The sequence below is a fragment of the Henckelia pumila genome, chromosome 4, assembly GCF_033568475.1.
Source record: "Henckelia pumila isolate YLH828 chromosome 4, ASM3356847v2, whole genome shotgun sequence".
Classification (NCBI taxonomy): Eukaryota; Viridiplantae; Streptophyta; class Magnoliopsida; order Lamiales; family Gesneriaceae; genus Henckelia; species Henckelia pumila.
In genome coordinates, this window is record NC_133123.1 from 55,252,004 (window position 1) to 55,270,981 (window position 18,978).

At 36.5% G+C, this 18,978-nt stretch overlaps 1 protein-coding gene across 3 annotated transcripts in view; it reads left to right on the top strand.

The window, feature by feature from the left end:
* Positions 1-18,978, top strand: part of LOC140863710 (protein SUPPRESSOR OF QUENCHING 1, chloroplastic-like) — a 46,398-nt gene that overhangs the window by 9,775 nt on the left and 17,645 nt on the right. For 2 of the 3 annotated variants that reach the window (XM_073267322.1, XM_073267324.1), the window contains exons 5-14: positions 2,007-2,106; positions 2,719-2,777; positions 3,385-3,509; positions 3,813-3,936; positions 5,160-5,247; positions 5,358-5,433; positions 5,627-5,696; positions 5,876-5,951; positions 6,359-6,469; positions 9,862-9,957. In XM_073267322.1, coding sequence (XP_073123423.1) covers positions 2,007-2,106; positions 2,719-2,777; positions 3,385-3,509; positions 3,813-3,936; positions 5,160-5,247; positions 5,358-5,433; positions 5,627-5,696; positions 5,876-5,951; positions 6,359-6,469; positions 9,862-9,957 — 925 coding nt within the window. The remainder of the gene's footprint in view (positions 1-2,006; positions 2,107-2,718; positions 2,778-3,384; positions 3,510-3,812; positions 3,937-5,159; positions 5,248-5,357; positions 5,434-5,626; positions 5,697-5,875; positions 5,952-6,358; positions 6,470-9,861; positions 9,958-18,978) is intronic. The other variant, XM_073267323.1, reaches the window with a different exon arrangement.

Sequence of the window (18,978 nt, forward strand, 5' to 3'; positions counted from 1 at the left end):
GCACCAGTTAAACTGACTTGGTAGGTATTCTATTCCATTATCTGTGCGAAAACATGAATATTGGATTGAAATACATTCAAGACAAATTTATGAAATTGTTTGAACCGGTAGAAGGTTTCAGATTTTTCTTTCATTAGTTATACCCAACACACCCTCGTGTTATCATTGATGAAGGTTACAAACCATTGAGTTTTAGTAAGATTCGAAGTTCTAGCAGGTCCCCATATATCACTATGGACTAGCTGAAATGGTTTTGAAGGTTGATACACATGCGTAGGGTAATAATTTGTACGAGGTGTCTTTGCAAGTACACATTGTTCACACTGAAAGAAATGTTGATCTTTATTGATAAAAAAGATGAGGATACAAGATTTTCATATACTGAAAGCTAGGGTGTCCCAAACACTGACGCCACAACATTACATTACATTAGAGTTAGAAACAATTGACACTGGTAGTGTTTGAGTGAGATTCTAGAATGCAGTTCTAATCTTTTGCACTTCTCAGCTTCTCATTCATAAAATTTCACAAAATTTCAAAATTTTGTAAAGGAAAAGCTAGAAGTACTTCCTAGAAGTTCTCTAAAAGACTACCATAGAAAGATTTTGATTTTGAGACTTAGCACAGCTAGAATACTTTGTTCCCGACAGATAATACAGTCATCTTTCTTCTCGGAAACTCCAATCATCTTCCCGGAAGAATTGTCCCAAACACTACGATAGAAAGATTTTGATTTTGAGGCTTAGCACAGCTAGAGTACTTTGTTCCCAACAGATAATACAATCCAACTTTCTTCTCGGCAACTCCAATCATCTTCCCCGAAGAATTGTCCTGAAATTCACAATGATAAGGAAAAAAATGCTTCAACACAGTTCATATCCTCGGTTAGTTTGCTTACTGACAGGAGATTGTGAGATAAATTAGGCACAAATAACACTGATTTTAGTGTCATATTAGATAAAAACACCGTACCCTTCCCGACAGCAGATGATACTTTTCCATCAGCAACCCAAACAATTTTCTTGCAGTTGTTATATATGTCAAAGACGGCTATTGTTCCAGTCATATGGTCTGATGTTGGGATTTTGAGAGGAAATTCTGATGAATTATACTTGTTTTGGGCGTTTTTGAGGTTTGAGTCGCAGATCCCATGGATGCTCTGGTTTGTTGCAACAGTTGACGCAACATGTCCAAATCCTCACTGGAGAATTCTGGTCCAGTAGCAACGCTAGAGGTGTACTCAGCAATATGGGCTGATTTGGGCTGTCTTTGTTGCTTCTTGGGCTTCCAATCAATGGGATTTCCGTGAATTTGCCAGCAAGTATCATGAATATGATTGGGCTTTTTGGCAAAAATTGCACACCGCCCGACCAATGGATTGATACCCAGGGGCTACTTCTGGTTTATACGGCGCTGAGTAGCGGTCGCGATTGACGCCATTTCCGTCTTGTTTGTGCACAATCAGAGCAGCACCCTGGGCATCTAAGGAAGAGGTCTCTTGTCGCTGGGAATGCGACATAACACGTCGTCTACTTTCCTCCATTCGAACTGCAGCGAATGACTGCCAAATGAAGGATTCGAGGATATTGGGGTTGGTGGAATCACGTATTTAACCCGGTGGATGATGATTCTGAGGCCATATTGTGATAGGCTGTAAAAAAAATGCAGAAACACCCAAGATCGGTGTCTCTGATACCATGAAACAAGAATAATTTTGTAAATTTTGATTACTTTTCTAATGTAATTGTACAACCTTTATACAAGTTACATAATCATAATAAAAGGTAATTAAATCGCTAATTGATCCTAGATAATTTCCTATTCTAGATAATTTACACAAAGAAAAGTGTACAAATTAGTATCTATAACATCTCCTAAATATTTCTGAAATCTTCAACAAAAACTATTACATGTTTACTTTGTTCTGCAATAATAATTATCTCTTCATGCCTTTTGAACTATTTTTTCATGGTTTTGTTTTCGTGGAACTTTTGTTCTATGACCAGGTTTGATGCTATTGTGTCTGCGGATGCATTTGAAAACTTGAAACCTGCTCCTGACATATTTTTAGCCGCATCAAAAATTTTGGATGTGCCCCCACGTGAGGTCAGCTGCTGAGATTTCACTATTTCTTGTCATTGTAGTGGTTTTTTTTTTTTTCTCATTTATGCTGTGTACTTGGGCATAGTTTCTTTGCCTTATGGCTAGTTGAACTAGGGTGAAAGATGGCAGCCAGTTGGTGAATAACATCTTCTTCTTTATAAAACTAAGTATTTTCTTTGCCTCATTTATGCTGTGTACTTGGGCATAGTTTCTTTGCCTCATGGTTAGTTGAACTTGGGTGAAGATGGCTGCTAGTTGGTGAATAACATCTTCTTCTTTATGAAACTAAGTATTTTCTTGTTGAAGCTGCAAACCTAAGTAATTTGTCCTAAAAAAGAAGGTAATTTTCATGGATGTGGATCACCTGGGATAGTTGAGTTTTTGAGCTCTCTATATCCACATTTTTATCTTATTCTGGCTTCTGTGTCCAACTTGGCCTAGTTGATTTTTGAACGCTCTATTTCATGCTTTTATCTTCTTCCAGCTGCCGTATCCAAAAAAAATTGAACTTTGACTTGTTGATTTAAGAACTTCTCAGAAGGTTGTTATCTAGTATTACAGGATTTGGTAGAAAAGGAATAAACAACATATTTTGATTTGTCCATCTACATGTAGTGCATTGTGATTGAAGATGCATTAGCAGGGGTACAAGCTGCCAAATCAGCTGGCATGAGGTAACTCAGCATTTTCCATTCACTTTGGTTATTTATATTAAGTTCCAGTTTCTCAGTGGAGGAATTCGTGTTCATCTTTTACGGTTTCAGATTTGTATAGGGAATGGAGATTAGTCTTGGTTTAAATTGCTTGGTGGCTTTTCTTCTAGTTTATTTGCGTGGACCTCTGGTCCGCCTTTTGTAACTATCACATCCTTTAGTTATATAATATTATCGTTTTTGATAAAGAAAAAAATTTAGTGTTCATGTTTGTCTTTGTTATTTTCACTCTCTAATAAGCTATGATCTGATTCTTTGGTTGGCTCCTTAACGTGTCACTGCTCCAGTAATTGTGCTCTGTTCGGATAATTTCCTTACTTCTTGTCATCGTTCGACTCTCATGATTATTCTATGATTTCATTTATTGTTCTCCATGAAAAGAGAGGGAATCAATCTACAATATTTTATCAACTATAATTTTCTATTTAAGTTGCATTTTCTTGGTTATTCCTGTTTGTAGTTTTAATATCTTGCATTCCATGCCTGGCCTTGCTTCACTTCACCACAATTTAAATGCCATTTTGGTTCTCTTCCCTGCCCTTTTTTTAACCTAATTTTTTGCTTGCAGATGCATTGCTGTGACAACTACCTTGGCAGAAGATACTTTAAAAACAGAGTGTCCATCACTTATTCGGAAGGATATAGGAGATATTTCACTTGATGATATTCTCAATGGTGGCTCTGGTTGCCATAGTATGTAGTTGTGGAAGATAATTTATTAATGTCTTTTGTGTAAGTAGTGCTGTATGTTGTGCAGACTCCTGTCATATGAAATGTGAAATAGTAACTAAGGTTATTCCTTGTGAGTCTTACACATGAAGGTTTCTTTGTGATAAATTAAGCTTTCCGTTTTCTACAAATTTTCTTTCTTGCTGAAAATTTTAATATATTCTCAAAGTGTTTTAGAAGCACTTAGCTACTGTAATTAGTAGCAATTCTTATTTGCTAGTCCTTGACATAGAAGATTTCTAAAGTAAATTAATATAAATATTCCAGATCCAAAGAAGCAGCCTTCCCAGTCTAATAGTGTACCACAAAGTCTGATCAACATATATGGTATCGAAATTAAATCATTTCAGGAAAATGAATCTGTTGAAGATGCAGTCCTCTCTTTTGAAGGGTAAGGATGATTTCTAATTCGATGAATTATTTGGTTCAATAATTTTGATTTTACGTAGAAATTTGAAAGATCGATGTATATTTGTTGATAGAATAGTCATTGGTGCTATATGTCAACATTAGAATAAACATTTTTCCATCAAATTATTCAATATGTTTGTAATCGAAAGCGTGCTATGCTACTGTATTTAATGGAACAACCTATTCCAACATCTGAAAATAGGGATCTACGGTATACGAAATATGGCGAGAATGTTTTTCGTTTACTTTCTTTGGTTTTATAAATGATCACGTAGCTTAGTTTTTCAATAATGAGGCCTTATTTTGTTGTTTTTCTTGATCTATTTTTGCTGATTGTATTGTGAATTTGATTTTTGTCAATATTTTAGGAGACATTTCGACAAAATGCTAACGTTGTTTCGGGTATTTAATTCTTACGGCGTGCTTTAATGCAGCTTTTGCATCTATATGTACTTCAATAGCGTGATACCCCTCTGAACGTTTTGGCAAAAGAGACATAATTTGGATAACAATCAACTTTTGTCCTGCGACCTTATTCATTGCTTTGCCTTTACATTCTGTCTCTCATTCAACTTGAATTGGGCTGTCCAATTTCCTTGCATTTGATTCATAAACGCATTCCACGGTCAATGTTCTACCATTGTCAAATTAGTGCCAAAAGTTCTCTGTAATTAGGATATAAATGGTGTTTTCAGTTATCATAGCAGCAGACTTGCGTCTCAGGTGTTGTAAAAACAGAAAATAGATTATTGTGTCATGTCTACGCGATGTGATTGTCTTGTCCTCTTTGTTGATCAGTTATTAATTTTCTAGTTCAGTACAACGCAAATTTACAAGAGTGGTTCAGTGCCACTTTTGGAACAACTTTGTCTCTGCTGGTCACGCAGTCCCTCGATTCGCCTTTTGTTTAGTCGTGCTTTGGATTAGTATTAGTTATCCTTGTTACTAGCCATAAATAATTATTAGAAGTAATGATAAAACTATTCGATAACCAATTGTCGGGATGTTTTTTTTGTTTTCGTAGTGCTGGAGCACCTATTCTAACTCCTGGCTCCTGCCCTAAATGTATTTCAGAATGTTTCTTGATTTCGCTTTGAGAAATTTAAGCTCCAAACTTACTTATCATCCACTTTATGAAGTCACTACTGTACAAGGACATTCAGTCGAACACTCCTTGAAATAGCAAAAATGATTTGCTGACAGGTTACAGGGTTCTCGACGAAACATCTTGAGATATGGAAGTTTGGGGATTGCTGTTTCTTGCCTTTACTTCTCCGTCATAAATTGGAGGGTATAAATGCTGTTTGATGAAAAAGCAAATTATGCATTCAGCAAATTAGGGGACGTTTCAAACATAACCTTTTCTCCTTGAGTTTAACTGGCCTTGCCATGTCTTTGCAGGCCATGCAATATGTATCTCCAAAAGCAATATGGAGTTCGGTTTTTGGGGCCAGTAACCCTTCATTTGGGCAAAAAGGTGGTTTATTATTGTCAATAGATCTACTTGCCAATGTATGGCCGGTTGAGCCTATGATTGGTTCTGTACACGTCTTTCTCATTTTCTTTTCTTCTATAATAATGATTGTCTCTATATTCTTTATTCAAATGTATAACTTTCTCTATGCACAATATTTAGTCGATTTGAAAATTTCAATCTTATTCCCTTCTAGCGAATGCAGGAGAAACCGATGACAAGAGAATCGAACAGTTTATCAATTACATGTCTGATTTGGAGAAAAGGTGCAGAGAAATTTCCTTGTCTTTTTGTTCTACAGCAACTCAGTAGTTGTGAGATTCTAAGTTGTTGCAGTGCTGTATTTAACTTTCTTTCTTGATCTTCACGCTATACATGACCACTTGTTTTAACTTCATTGATCTTTTGATAATTTGTTTCAACGTTTTTAACTTCATCATGTCAGAGGAACTGCAACAACTGTGCCTGAGTTTCCATCCAAACTTGACTGGCTGAACGCGGCTCCTCTTCAGTTCGGCAGGGTAAATTTTTGTGTAATATGATTCTTCTTAATTGGTTTGATATGATATTCATGCTTAATTTTCTTTTGAGGAAAAAACTCCTCTTTGACATATTTTTGACAGTGGACCTTTGACCATAGAGGCTAGAGCTGAAAAAACCCTCCTGGTTAAGTGTTTACTTTTGTCTCTTTTCAGGACAGATATTACGAATTCGTAACATGGATTATATCTGACGAAACTTAAATGGCTGGCTACGATTGTTTTCGATTTCTTCGACTAATAATTTTTGGTTTTGTCCTAATGTCCTATAGTTTCAAGTGAGGTTTTATATTTTAAAGGTCATACGTTGTCTTAAGCAGTTGAAGGCTTGAAGCATCACAAAATTAAGAATATGGTGTGGTTTCTGATTTAATCCTCTGATTGCACAGGATTTGAAAGGAAAAGTGGTTCTTCTGGATTTCTGGACCTACTGTTGTATAAACTGTATGCATGTGTTACCGGACCTAGAGTTTCTTGAGAAAAAGTATAAAGATATGCCAGTAAGATTCTGTCTTCACCATATAGCTTCTTATATTCTGCTAGGCTATATTAAATAAATACTCTTTTCTTCTAATGACTCCAAGCGAATTTCGGTCACTTGACAGTATTCACTCCCTGTGAATTTATATTGGATGTATTCTTTCTTATTTAATCTCATGTATGGTAAAATACTATGCGGCAGATCTTATAATGAAGTGTAGTAAATTTTGACATGGCTTTTATGTGGTGTAAACAGGATTTTCCCATTATGCTTGAAGTTACAGATGACTTAAATCACATACATTGTTATATGTTAATTGAACAATGAAATAGATGCAGATGTATAGATTACCAACACTATTACCTCCCTTACTTCACCATCTGAATCTAGAATTTTTGTGAATCATATTTTCGTGGCATTTGAAAGATAAACAACTCTTGAATTACCTAATACGTAATGACCTAGATTCTAGGAGTGTCGGCAACGTTCTCAATTCCTTCCTGGGTTCGTATATAACTTATATTAGCACTAGCTATTTTCTCCTATAGTCCTCAGCTTTTACCTAGCCGGAAGTTGCAGTTTTCAGACTTCCCCTCTGGCAGATGCGATGCCATAAAATGTATTGTGTGTTGAAAAATAATAGGTGAAGATGTCATAAAATGTACCATGTGTCCAAAAATAATGATGATAATAGTTAAAAGATGTTAAACACATTAGGAGAATACCACTTGAAAGATTAAACAGTAATTTACCAAAAGGTACCACACAACAACTAGAATTATTTGATGTCTTTAATCTTGAAATGATAACCAAAAGATCAGGGATCACGATTATTGGTAAATCTTAACATGTACTATGAGAAATACAAGACATCTCAAAACAAAACAAATTAATCATTTAAAATTTTTAGTTATTACTGATTTTATCCCTAAAGAATGTGAGTGAATATAATATATTTATCTATCAATATCATATTTTAGCATTAATTAAACTAAATTATATATTATATCTAATTTGTATTCACTTGCCTCTTGCTAGTTCTTCTTTTTTTTTAAAAAAAAAAGTAAAAAACATCACACATTTACAAATTTTATTTCTTCCTACTAATTGTTAGCTTCAGAGCAAGGTTCTAAAATTCGCTGGGCGCTAGTCGGGCGGTAGACCAGCGCGTAGCGCCTAGAATGTCTGAACGGGTACTAGGCGCTGCTAGGCGTTTTCCACGGATTAAGCAGAAATTGAAGCAGTAATATGACATTATCTATTTTATTATGCAGTTAATACACACACCCCCATATGTCCATACAAATCGATTTCTCCTTCCTGGTTCGAAAGTTAGGGCAACAAAAAATAAAATTGAAAGATGAAGTTGAAGTCTGGTGTTAGGGCAAGCCAACAAATAGGTTTTCTTGTTGGACGTTATAAAACTGGGTGTGTTTAAAGCCCAACACAAAAAATATATAGGTTTAAAAGTTTGAAAAAACTACCTTCGAGTTTTTTTTTTAAGCCTGAAATAAAAGCCTTCCTGGACGCCTATGGCCGTCTGGACCAATTAGTCAGCGCCTAGGGGCGCCTAGGCTGGCTGATTAGCACTTTTTTATTGCGGTCGGCTGGTGCCTAGGCGCTAGTGGCGCTTGGGCTGGCTGATTAGCACTTTTTTTTAGTGTGGTTGGCTGGTGCCTAGCGCCTCGGCCGATTTTTAGAACACTACTTCTGATTCGAATCTCCTAAAATAAATGGTTAAAAATTAATTATTATAATCTTTGATGTATAACAATATTAAATCCAAAGACAAAATAAAATACATATATCCTTTGTCTAGTATTGTGACCCCTAATTTGGGATTCAATTTTGGCCTAAAGTTTTCTAAGCCCAGTTTTTCACCTCTAATGGAAGATTGAAAATAGAGGATAGAAAAGGTGAACATATGGTTCAAGTATGGATTTAGATCATCTTAGGTGTATCAAGGGCATCTATTTAGTGTTTGAGATTAGATTATGGCTAGGAATAATGTTGAAGATGTCGGGATTAGGATAGATAAATAAATAAATATATCATGCATTTTTTAGTTATTTGATTTGATATAAAAAATCATTATAGCCTTATCCATGGGAGTTTATTTCTAGGAGTTATCAGGCTTTTCACCAGTCAGTGAGGGCTCTGGTAAAAAGGGGTAACAAGATTAGGTTTGGGGGGGACAGGTGTTGGGGATTCATCTTTTCAGGATCTTTATCCAACTTTATTTCAGATTTCTACGCCTCATAATAACCCTATTTCCTATTTTATTCATTTTGACACTTATTCCAGTTCCTCCTTTCTTTGTTTGGATCCTCACTTCCGTCGGGATTTGAGGGATGAGGTGTTTTGAGGGAATTACTAGGGTTTGGGAAAATGGGTTTGGGATTCCTCAAAAGATTTTTTCAGTTAAATACTTAAATCTTTCCATGAGCCTTTTTTTTCGGACAATATTTTTCCCTCTTTTCTTCTTTATTATCATGTCTTTTGGAAAGCGCGGATCCCATCCAAGGTTCAAGTGTTCAAGTGGATTGTAGTGTTGGAAAACTTACCAACTAGATGATGCAAAGAGGTGGCCCACTGGTCTCTTTGCCCAAATTGGTGTGTTATGTTGGCAAAAGGTGGAGACTCAAGATTACATTTTTATTCATTGCCATTTTACGAGCTACCTTTGGTTCAAAGCATTGCAGGAGTTGGGTCTGGTTTGGGTAGCTCCGAGATCAACGAGAGATTTATTTGCAGCAGATCTTGGATGTGACCTTGGTGGGAGGGGTAGAAATTTTTGAATGGTGGTAGTTCATTGTATTTGTTGGTCAGTTTGGTTGGAGAGGAATAGGAGGATTTTTGACAATCTAGAAGAATAGCTTGAAGAATGTTGGGACAAGATTAAGTTTTAGGCCCCTAGCTGGATTGGTAAGCATAAGGAGTTTAAGATATTTTCGGGATCAGATTCAGTTAGGGACTGGAGTCTTATTTGTTGTTAATATCATAATATGATCCGGGTTTTTGCTTTGTTTTGGGCAGACCACTTGTTCGTCTTTTGTAATCAATAGTTTTAATAAATATAATATCGTTTCTATAAAAATATTCATACGATTTTCTGATAGTGATATACATATATATGATTTTGGAAGGAGTAAACAAGTCAGGATTGATGTATTCACAGTTTAAATACAAAAAGCAATAAAATTTAGTCCTAACAATGTGTTGATTTGATTAGAAATAGAATCATATATAACAAGGAAATGCATGTTTTAAACTTTCCTGAACTTGGTGCAAAAAATTATGCCCTGTGCTTTGCTACAGCTGTATATGGTGGGATTGATGTATTCACAGTTTAACTGATAAATTTCATGTTATTTTGTACATTCCAGTTGTGTGATTAGTGGTTATTTATAGTTTGTTGTTGTAGGAGTGCATTCTGCAAAGTTTGATAATGAGAAAGACTTAGAGGCCATTCGAAATGCTGTTTTGCGCTATGGAATCACTCATCCAGTAAGTATTTCTATTTGGATGTCCCTTGAATCATTTTAGCCATACATTTTGTGGTGTGCGCTCAGTATATGCTTTATGAAAGTTGGTCAAGTGTCCCAGAAACAACCAAATTTATTAAGCTTCATCTATTTTCTTGTGATTTTTGCTGAGAAATATAGGATTTTTTTTTTAAATCTAGGAAACAACTTTTTCTATTCAATTTTTTGCATGGTTCAAGTGCCTCGAGGGCTCTTGGATCTTTGAAATAGGAAAATTTTTTTATATCCTTTGTGATCAGTCCTTAAGATTTCGAAATCATGGATACAACCCTTGCAACAAGTGGCTCATTGGAGGCAACACCCTTGTTGGAGGAGACATTACAATTGAAAATATAAAATTGGGGAATTATAGAATATTCAAGCAACTTAAATGGTCATTGGAAAAATTTATGGAAGTTGCCATTGACTAGCATGTTTTTGAAGATAAGTTGGCAAACTCAATCATATACTCAGAATAATACTTGAAAGGATTATAAATGTCAGTTAGATTGAACATGACTTCTATGGTGATATGTACCTGTAGATCCATGGTATAGAGATGATTGATATTGTCATGTTGTTTAACACTACCAAAGATATATCGGTTTGTGATCTCTCTCAGGTTTATGAAAATTAAAGCCTCTCACTTCCATCAAACAAGGAACTCAATAATCAATGACGAAATAAATCCCATCTTTTACAAATCCCATGACAAGGTGAACGATTTTCATTGCATCCAAATCATGTGTAGTGATGATGCAACTCTCTTCAAAAGGTTATCGAAAAGAAAAGGATTTTCTAAAATATTCTTGGTTTGAATTTTGATAGTTTATGGAAAACACTAATTACCCCTACTAGAAGAGCTGTCAAAATGTGGCGCTTGGCTTGTTGTACAATTAAAATATTTGAGTTGCATCGTTATTATCAGCTGTTGTTTTAGTGAAACGACAAGTGTTCGGTCTTATAATTAGTATCAGATCCAAGATTACATACTCGATTTCCACGAATGGAAAGATAGTGCAAATATTGGTAAAGGAAATGCTGGGAAAAAATAATTGCCCTGGCAACAAGAGTAATCTAAACATGACATTTGAACTGCTATAAAATTTAAAAGATTGAAGTTGCACCATTACCATCAACTATAGTATTCGATCCTACCCAGTCAGCGTACAAGTGCTTAGAAAAAAAGGATGTAATCACCTCAAACAAAAATAATGCTATTATCTTTGTTGAGGACAGAAGAACTGTCGCAATTGGGAGCACAAGATCAAATGGTAATCAAAATCATCAAACTGAACGAGGAATATTTCGTCTGTCTATTGTTACAAGTGGCTAGATACTAGAAAAAAAATGCTAGAAACTCCATGTGAAACTTCTTGAGAATGAAAAATCAAAACGTCGAGACCTTGATCGTTTGGCTATATGCAACAAAAGATTGAAGATAGTTTTCCAGCATGGTCAAGAGCTACGGAAGAGACTGAAAATTGGCGGTCATTCATAAATTGACAACAAAAGCAACCATTCATGAATTGAGTCTTAAAAATTACAGGAAACTTTGTAATTTTTTAAATATATGTTATTGTCTTATCTAATAATATAAACAAAAAGTAGAAAGAAATTTTTTAAAAACTATAATTTATTTTTTATAATCTATAACAAAACTTATACATAATGAAAGTTCTCAAACAAAAATTTCTTTAAGAATTCTCAGTATCAAATTCTAATGATTAGAAGAAAAGTATAGTGTTGATATTCGATTACCTAAATCACTGCTTAGTGGGGGATTAACTGAATGAAATGATGAACAAAGAATTCTAATCGTATATATATACGTCAATACATGGTTATGAAAAGTGAAGTCACTTCATCTTTGAAATTTGTTGGGCTAATATAATAGAATGAATATTGTTTTGAGTATGTATTTGGAGCAATACTATGTGGGAAAAATAGCATATATCACCCCTGTGAAATCCCGGGTTCGCTGATAACCCCCTGTGAAATTTTTTTGAGCTAAAAATCTCCTGTGTTTTCGGATATGTAGCACACACACCCAACTCAATTTTTAGTCAAATAAATAATCAAAATGGCGAAATGGCCCTTACATAAATAAAATCGATCTCTGTCATTGTTAATAACTCTGTCACCGATATCTCTCATTTTTCTTCCCTTTCTCTCAGCCAAACCCTAACCTATGAACTTATCTTCATTGTTGCTGAACTTTCGATCGGACATCTCCCATGGTCAATTGATTGCTCATCTTCGAGATTTGTATTTCGTAACTTCATCTGGTAAGTTTTCCTTGGACATGGCATTGAAGCCGATGGCTGCCCACTTCCCATCTAAGACGATGGCTGCCCACTTCCCATCTCAGAATTCACCTCACCGGAGTCTCCAACAAAACCACGTACACTTTTCGGGACATACCAACGGAAATACCCACATTTCTGAAAAGAGCAACAATAATACAGTCGTCCTTTGGATGGTTTTTCAGTTTGGGCAACTCTAATATCAGCCCTAACATTGCACTAACACCATGGAGTTTGAGCATACCTTACATCAACCTTTGATTCCATCTTCCATCCAAGTGAGATGTGCCACAAGAGAAGAATAGACGAGATGAAAGAGACGAGATACAATACATTCACATATATCAGTCATTTAAGGGTATTTTAGACCTTTTATATAAAAAAACTTCAATATTTGCATCTCATAGCGCGTGAACTACAAACCATAGCAGGAAGGGTGCGCGTGCTACCGATCCGGAAACACAGGGAGTTTTTAGCTTAAAAAATTTCACAAGGGGTTATCAGCGAACCCGGAATTTCAGAGGAGTGACATATACAATTTTCCCTATTATGTATATATTAAAAAAATTTGGAGCCCCTTAGAGTATGGATCCAGAATCGACCAACTCACAAGACTCATCTCACGTACAGGCCCGAGTACCCTTTCAGGTAAATGTGAATTCAAATATACAAACAGAAAGCTTTCTTAGCTAATGGGTGGTCAAAATGAATGACTCTTTGTACAAAAAGGGCTGGTAAGATAAATGTGGTTAAGAGAAATCGTTTTCTCCACTGAAAGAGCGGTTAAGAAAAAATACTCTCATCTATTGGGAGGATTGATGAATCAAAAATACATTGATCATCGAACCATCATTATTGTTTATTATACGATAGGTTTCATTACAAAATCATTTGAGTACATTCCAACCCTAATAAAATATAAATATGACATATGTCAACTGGTCCTTCGTGACTAAACTCTCTTAATCTCTATGTTCCTCATCCTGTAGTGCTAAGCCTTATACCTCACCTGCCGACCACATGAATAACGAACTGTGGCCGAGAACACAAAAATAACTACAACTCACAGAAGAAATATAACAAGATGTAAATATCATGATCAACATGGTGGTTTGCCAATTTCTTGGGAAATATTTTATGCATTAGCAATTGTGGCCTTTCGTGGAATGTCATCAAATTGTAGCCACATTGCAGCATTGGATCATTGTGGGAAGAGCATGCAAGGCCCCTTACGATGCAACCATGTTCATGAAATATTTCTTGATCTATGATATTTACTAGGAACATAACCATGTTCACATAACATATCTCCCAGTCTATAATATTACAAAGGATGTTATGTTCCTTGCCCACACCATAGCTACTAAACATGTATCCCAGTGTATGAAATTAGGTAGGATGTTGTGTTTCTTGTGCACTTGAAATCTCAACATAGGATATTACATCTCAAACCAGACTCCATTGATGTTGGTTCTCTGCACTGTGGTGTTATGTTGACATAAAATACCACAATGATCTTAGAAATATGAAAAATTAAAATGGAATCAGATATTTAGGTAGTGTTTGGGATAGCTTCTAGGAAACGCTTCTCAGCTTTTCTTTCACAAAATTAGTGCTTCCTACAAGCTCTCTCAAACACTTAGTGGAGAGTATGTCCCTTTCAGTGGTAAATTAGAATCTATATGAGGGAAGAGAATAATTCTCATTGACTGAATTAAGCGTACAAGTTACACCCTAATATAGGAAATAACAAAAATTTAAATATCAAATCCTATCTAATCCTTATTTAAACATTGAATGAATATCTTATCCAATCTATTTAAATCTTCAACACTCCCCCTCAAGCTTGGTTGTAGATGTTTGTCATGCTGAGCTTGGACTTCAATTCTTCAAAGTTTGGTTGATGGAGGGCTTTGTCAAGATATTGGCCAGTTCCCTCAAGCTTGGTTGTAGATGTTTGTCATGCTGAGCTTGGACTTCAATTCTTCAAAGTTTGGTTGATGGAAGGCTTTGTCAAGATATTGGCGAGTTGCATGTGAGAGGGAACATAATCAACTACCTTTTTCTCAATCTTTTTGGTTATGAAATGTTTGTATATTTCCGCATGCTTGGTTCGGTCATGGTGGACTGGATTCTTGGCAATTTTTAATCCAGCTTGGTTGTCACACATCAAATCTATTGGATGTCTGTCTCCCATTTCAGTTCATTGAGCAGCATTTAAGCCAAAAGCCTTCACAAATTCCATTGGATAAGGCACGGAATTCAGCTTCTGCACTACTTCGAGCGACAACTGGTTGTTTCTGGCTTCTCCATGTCACTAGATTACCCCATACAAACGAGCAGTATCCAGATGTAGAGCGTCTATCAACAGGACAACCTGCCCAATCAGCATCACTGTAGACTCTAATATTTCCTTATGTAGTTTTCCTAAAGAGCAACCCTTTTCTAGATGTTCCCTTCAGGTATCACAACAATCGATATACAGCTTCCATGTGTTCTTCAGTGGGTTTAGTCATGAGCTGACTGACTACACTCACAATGTATCCAATGTCAGGCCGGGTGTGTGATAAATAGATCAGTTTACCAACCAATCGCTGGTATCTTCCTTTGTCAACAAGTGTTCGATCTCCATTCATCCCTATTTTCACGTATTGGATCCACTGGGGTATCCACTGGTTTGCACCCTATCATTTCTGTCTCTTTTAGACTTTAGTAGGTCTAGAACATACTTTCTTTGCGAAATTGAGATTCCATGATACCCAAAAGATATTTAAGATGTCCCAGATTTTTCATTTCAAACTCCTTTGAGAGGGCACCTTTTACTCGGGTCATTTATGCTTTATGATCTCCTGTGAGGACGATGTCATCAACATAGACAATCAGAGCAATGATCATTCCCTCAATGTGTTTGACAAATAGAGTGTGATCTTACTGACACTGTAGGTATCCTTCTTTTGTCAACACATTTGTAAACCGATAAACCAAGCCCGAGGTGACTGTTTAAGGCCATACAAAGACTTCTTCAACCTGCATACTTTGTTTCTCACAGCTTCTGTCACAAATCCTGAGGGAATATCCATGTACACCTCTTCCTCCAACTCCCCATTGATGAATGCATTTTTAACATCTAGTTGGAATAATGGTCAGTCAAGGTTGACAACAATTGATAGGAGCACCCTAACTGTGTTGAGTCTTGCAACTGGAGCAAACGTCTCTTGGTAATCAATTCCATACGACTTAGTGTATCCTTTTGCAACTAGTCGTGCTTTGTATCGTTCAATGCTTCCATCAGCCTTATATTTCACTGTGAATATCCATTTGGAGGAGTTGATTGGGAGTTAGGTTGTGTTACATGATCTATTTCTGGAATAACATAGATTGGGTCTACAAATTACGTGAGTTCCCAATTTGGAGATTTGTTGGTGATACTCTCCCCCTGAATGGAAAAATTGGGGTAAAAAGGTTCGTTTTTGAAGATTGTGCGGGCTGGGGAAAAATACCGAAATGCCGTCATACCGCCTTTACCGTACTGAAAAAAAACCGTATATACCGAAAATTTCGGTGCGGTATCATAACGGAATTCGGTACGGTATCGGTATGGATTTATGCCATACCGAAATTTCAGCATACCGACATGTCGGTGTACCGAAATTTTCGGTACGGTATCCGTATCGAAAATTTCGGTACGGTATGCGCGGTATACCGTACCGAACCACCCCTAATCGTGACATGTAGAGAGTGATATAATTTGCGGGTGACTGGAGGGTAGCATTTGTAGCCCTTTTGGTTAGGCAAATACCCTAAGAAAATGCATTTGATGGCCCTTGGATCGAGTTAACCACGATGATGGAAATGAACATGAACGAAGGTGGAACACCCAAAGATTTTCAGTGGAATAGAGTTAAGTAGATGTATATTGAGGAAGGATTCCACGAGACACTCGATAGGTGTTTTGTAGTTGAGGACACGAGAGGGCATGCGATTAATGAGATATGTAGTGGGCTAGGGACTTTGTACGAGAATAGAAGAGAGTGGGTAACCTCTAGGAGGTGACGATTTTTGCGTTCAGATACCTCATTTTGTTGAGGGGTGTCGACAAATGAACTTTGGTGTACAATGCCATGAGAGGTCAGATAAGTACTTAACACTGAATTAAAATAATCTTGGGCTCGATCACTCTGCAGAACTTGGATTTTTGCTGAAAACTGTGTCTGAATCATTGAATGAAAAAGCTGGAACAATGAAGTGGTTTCAGACTTATCCTTCATGAGGAATACCCACGACACTCGAGTATGATCATCTACAAATAAAAGGAACCAACGAGCACCCGTGACATTTTTTTATTTTTGATAGCCCCCAAATGTCACCGTGAATAAGTGAGAAAGGTGTTGATGGTTTGAATGGTTGCGTTTTAAAGGTGCTACGTATGTGTTTGGAAACTTGACAAATTTCACACTGAATTAAACTTGGTAATTTATTATTAAAGATAAATGGAAACAGTTTGGCAAGGTACAGAAAGTTAGGATGACCTAATCTATAATGTCATAAAAGAATATAATTTTCTTTATTGGAATGGAAAACAGAACAGGAATTAGGAAGAGCTAGGCTTGGAATATTCTTCGGCCCATTCTTAAAGTTAGGGTCCATTTGGATGAGAAACAAGCCAGCACATAGTTCAGCACTGCCAATCGTCTTCCCCAAATTCAGTTCCTGGAAAAAACAAGAATCCACAGAGAATTTAGCAGTGCAATGGATATCGGCATTAATTTTGCTAATAGACAGCAAATTGCATGCTAGATCAGGAACAAAGATCACAACTTGTAAAGAAATATCACGTGAGATATATACAGAGCCAATACCAAATACCCTTGAACTAGATCCATTAGAAATACGCACAGACCGAGAATCCCTACAAGGATTGTATGAACTAAAAAGTGAAAAATTTCCCATCATGTGATCAGAGGCGCCCGAGTCAACAATCCACGTAGAGTTCAAATCCTGTTTGGAGAAAAATGTAAGAGAGAAGTCACCTTGAGGGACTGTTGTACCAGCACTAATAAGTGAGGACATTTGGGCAGAATTCTGGCTGAACGACGCTGAAGAACATCCAACTGTGCTTGATGAAAGGTTGTTGCGTGGCAGCAGAGACAGAATCTGAAGCAGCAGCATTGACACGTCTTTTTCTTGCTGGTTTCCAGTCCACTAGCTTTCCATGAATGCACCAGCAAGTGTCCAACGTGTGATTGGGTTTCTTGCATTTCTCACGCCAAGGCCTGCCATTCCGCATATGGTGATTAGGAACAGGGGAAGAAATGGGCGAATTGCGAACACCATGGTCGGAAATGGTCGAGAATAAGGGCCGAATGTAAGCAAGAGAAGAACCTTCTACTGAAGGAGAATGAGAGGAGCCCAACATCAACTTCCACCGGTTTTCCTCATGGCGGACCTCGAAGAAAGCCACGAGAAGCCCCGACAATGGTTTTATGGCCAAGATGCGGGCACGAACTTCATCAAGTGATGGATGGAGGCCTTGAAGGAACTTAAACACTCATTTGGTTTCCACTATTTTTCTGAATTGTGGTTCATCAGTCGTGCACTTCCATTCATGTGTCTCAAATATATCCAGGTGCTGCCAAAGTTTGGTGAGGGCATTGAAGTATGTCGTAACATTGTTATCACCCTGTCGTATTTCATGAACCAAACTTTCCACACCAAATAATTCAGATGTGCTGTCCCGGGCTGAATATGTATCATGGACTGCATCCCATATCTCCTTGCTAGAGGGGTATAGTAAGAAATTCTCAGCAATTTTGGGGACCATAGAATTAATTAGCCACGACATAAGCATGTTGTTGTCAACATTCCAAGCCTTGAATTTGCCATCCCTAGAAGCTGGACGCTTGGATGAACCAGATAAGAGATCTTCCTTGCCCTTGCCGCATATAAACATCATGACGGACTGAGACCATTGGAGATAATTCTGACCATTGAGTTTGTGGCATGTAATGGAGTGAATTGGTGAAAAATCAGGCATGCTTGGTGGCTGTTTATCAGATTCAGAGGAAGAAGCCATGTAGTCGTAGCCGTATTTGGTCATGGCTAGGGTTTACCCTAAAAGTCTGATACCATGTGGTAAAGTAGAATCTATATGAGGGAAGAGAATAATTTTTATTGACTGAATTAAGCGTACAAGTTACCCTAATATATACAAGGAAATAACAGAAATTTAAATATCAAATCTTATCTAATCATTATTTAAACATTGAATGAATATCTTATCCAATCTATTTAAATCTTCAACACTTTCGTTTCTTTTCCATAAACTCAATTTCACTTCTCTTAATATAATTATTATTATAATTCAAATTACCTTACTATCCAAATTCCAATTTGTTATTATATTCAACACAACACAACACAATGCGATGTACATTAAGGATTTTTAAATTCTTGCATAGTATAAGCAAAATTGATTATCAAATAAAATTTCAAACAGTTCAAACTAATACAATAATTTTTTCATTAACAAAACCATCTATTGTTAATTCCTCAAGCCACTTTAAAAAATGCACGCTCTTAATACTTTGGTAAACATTGGAAACAATACCAAACATACCATTATTTTTTTGATGAGTTTCAATTCCTATTTATTTGTCTCATACCAAGCCAAATGTCGTTTATGTTGGAAGTTTTGCTTT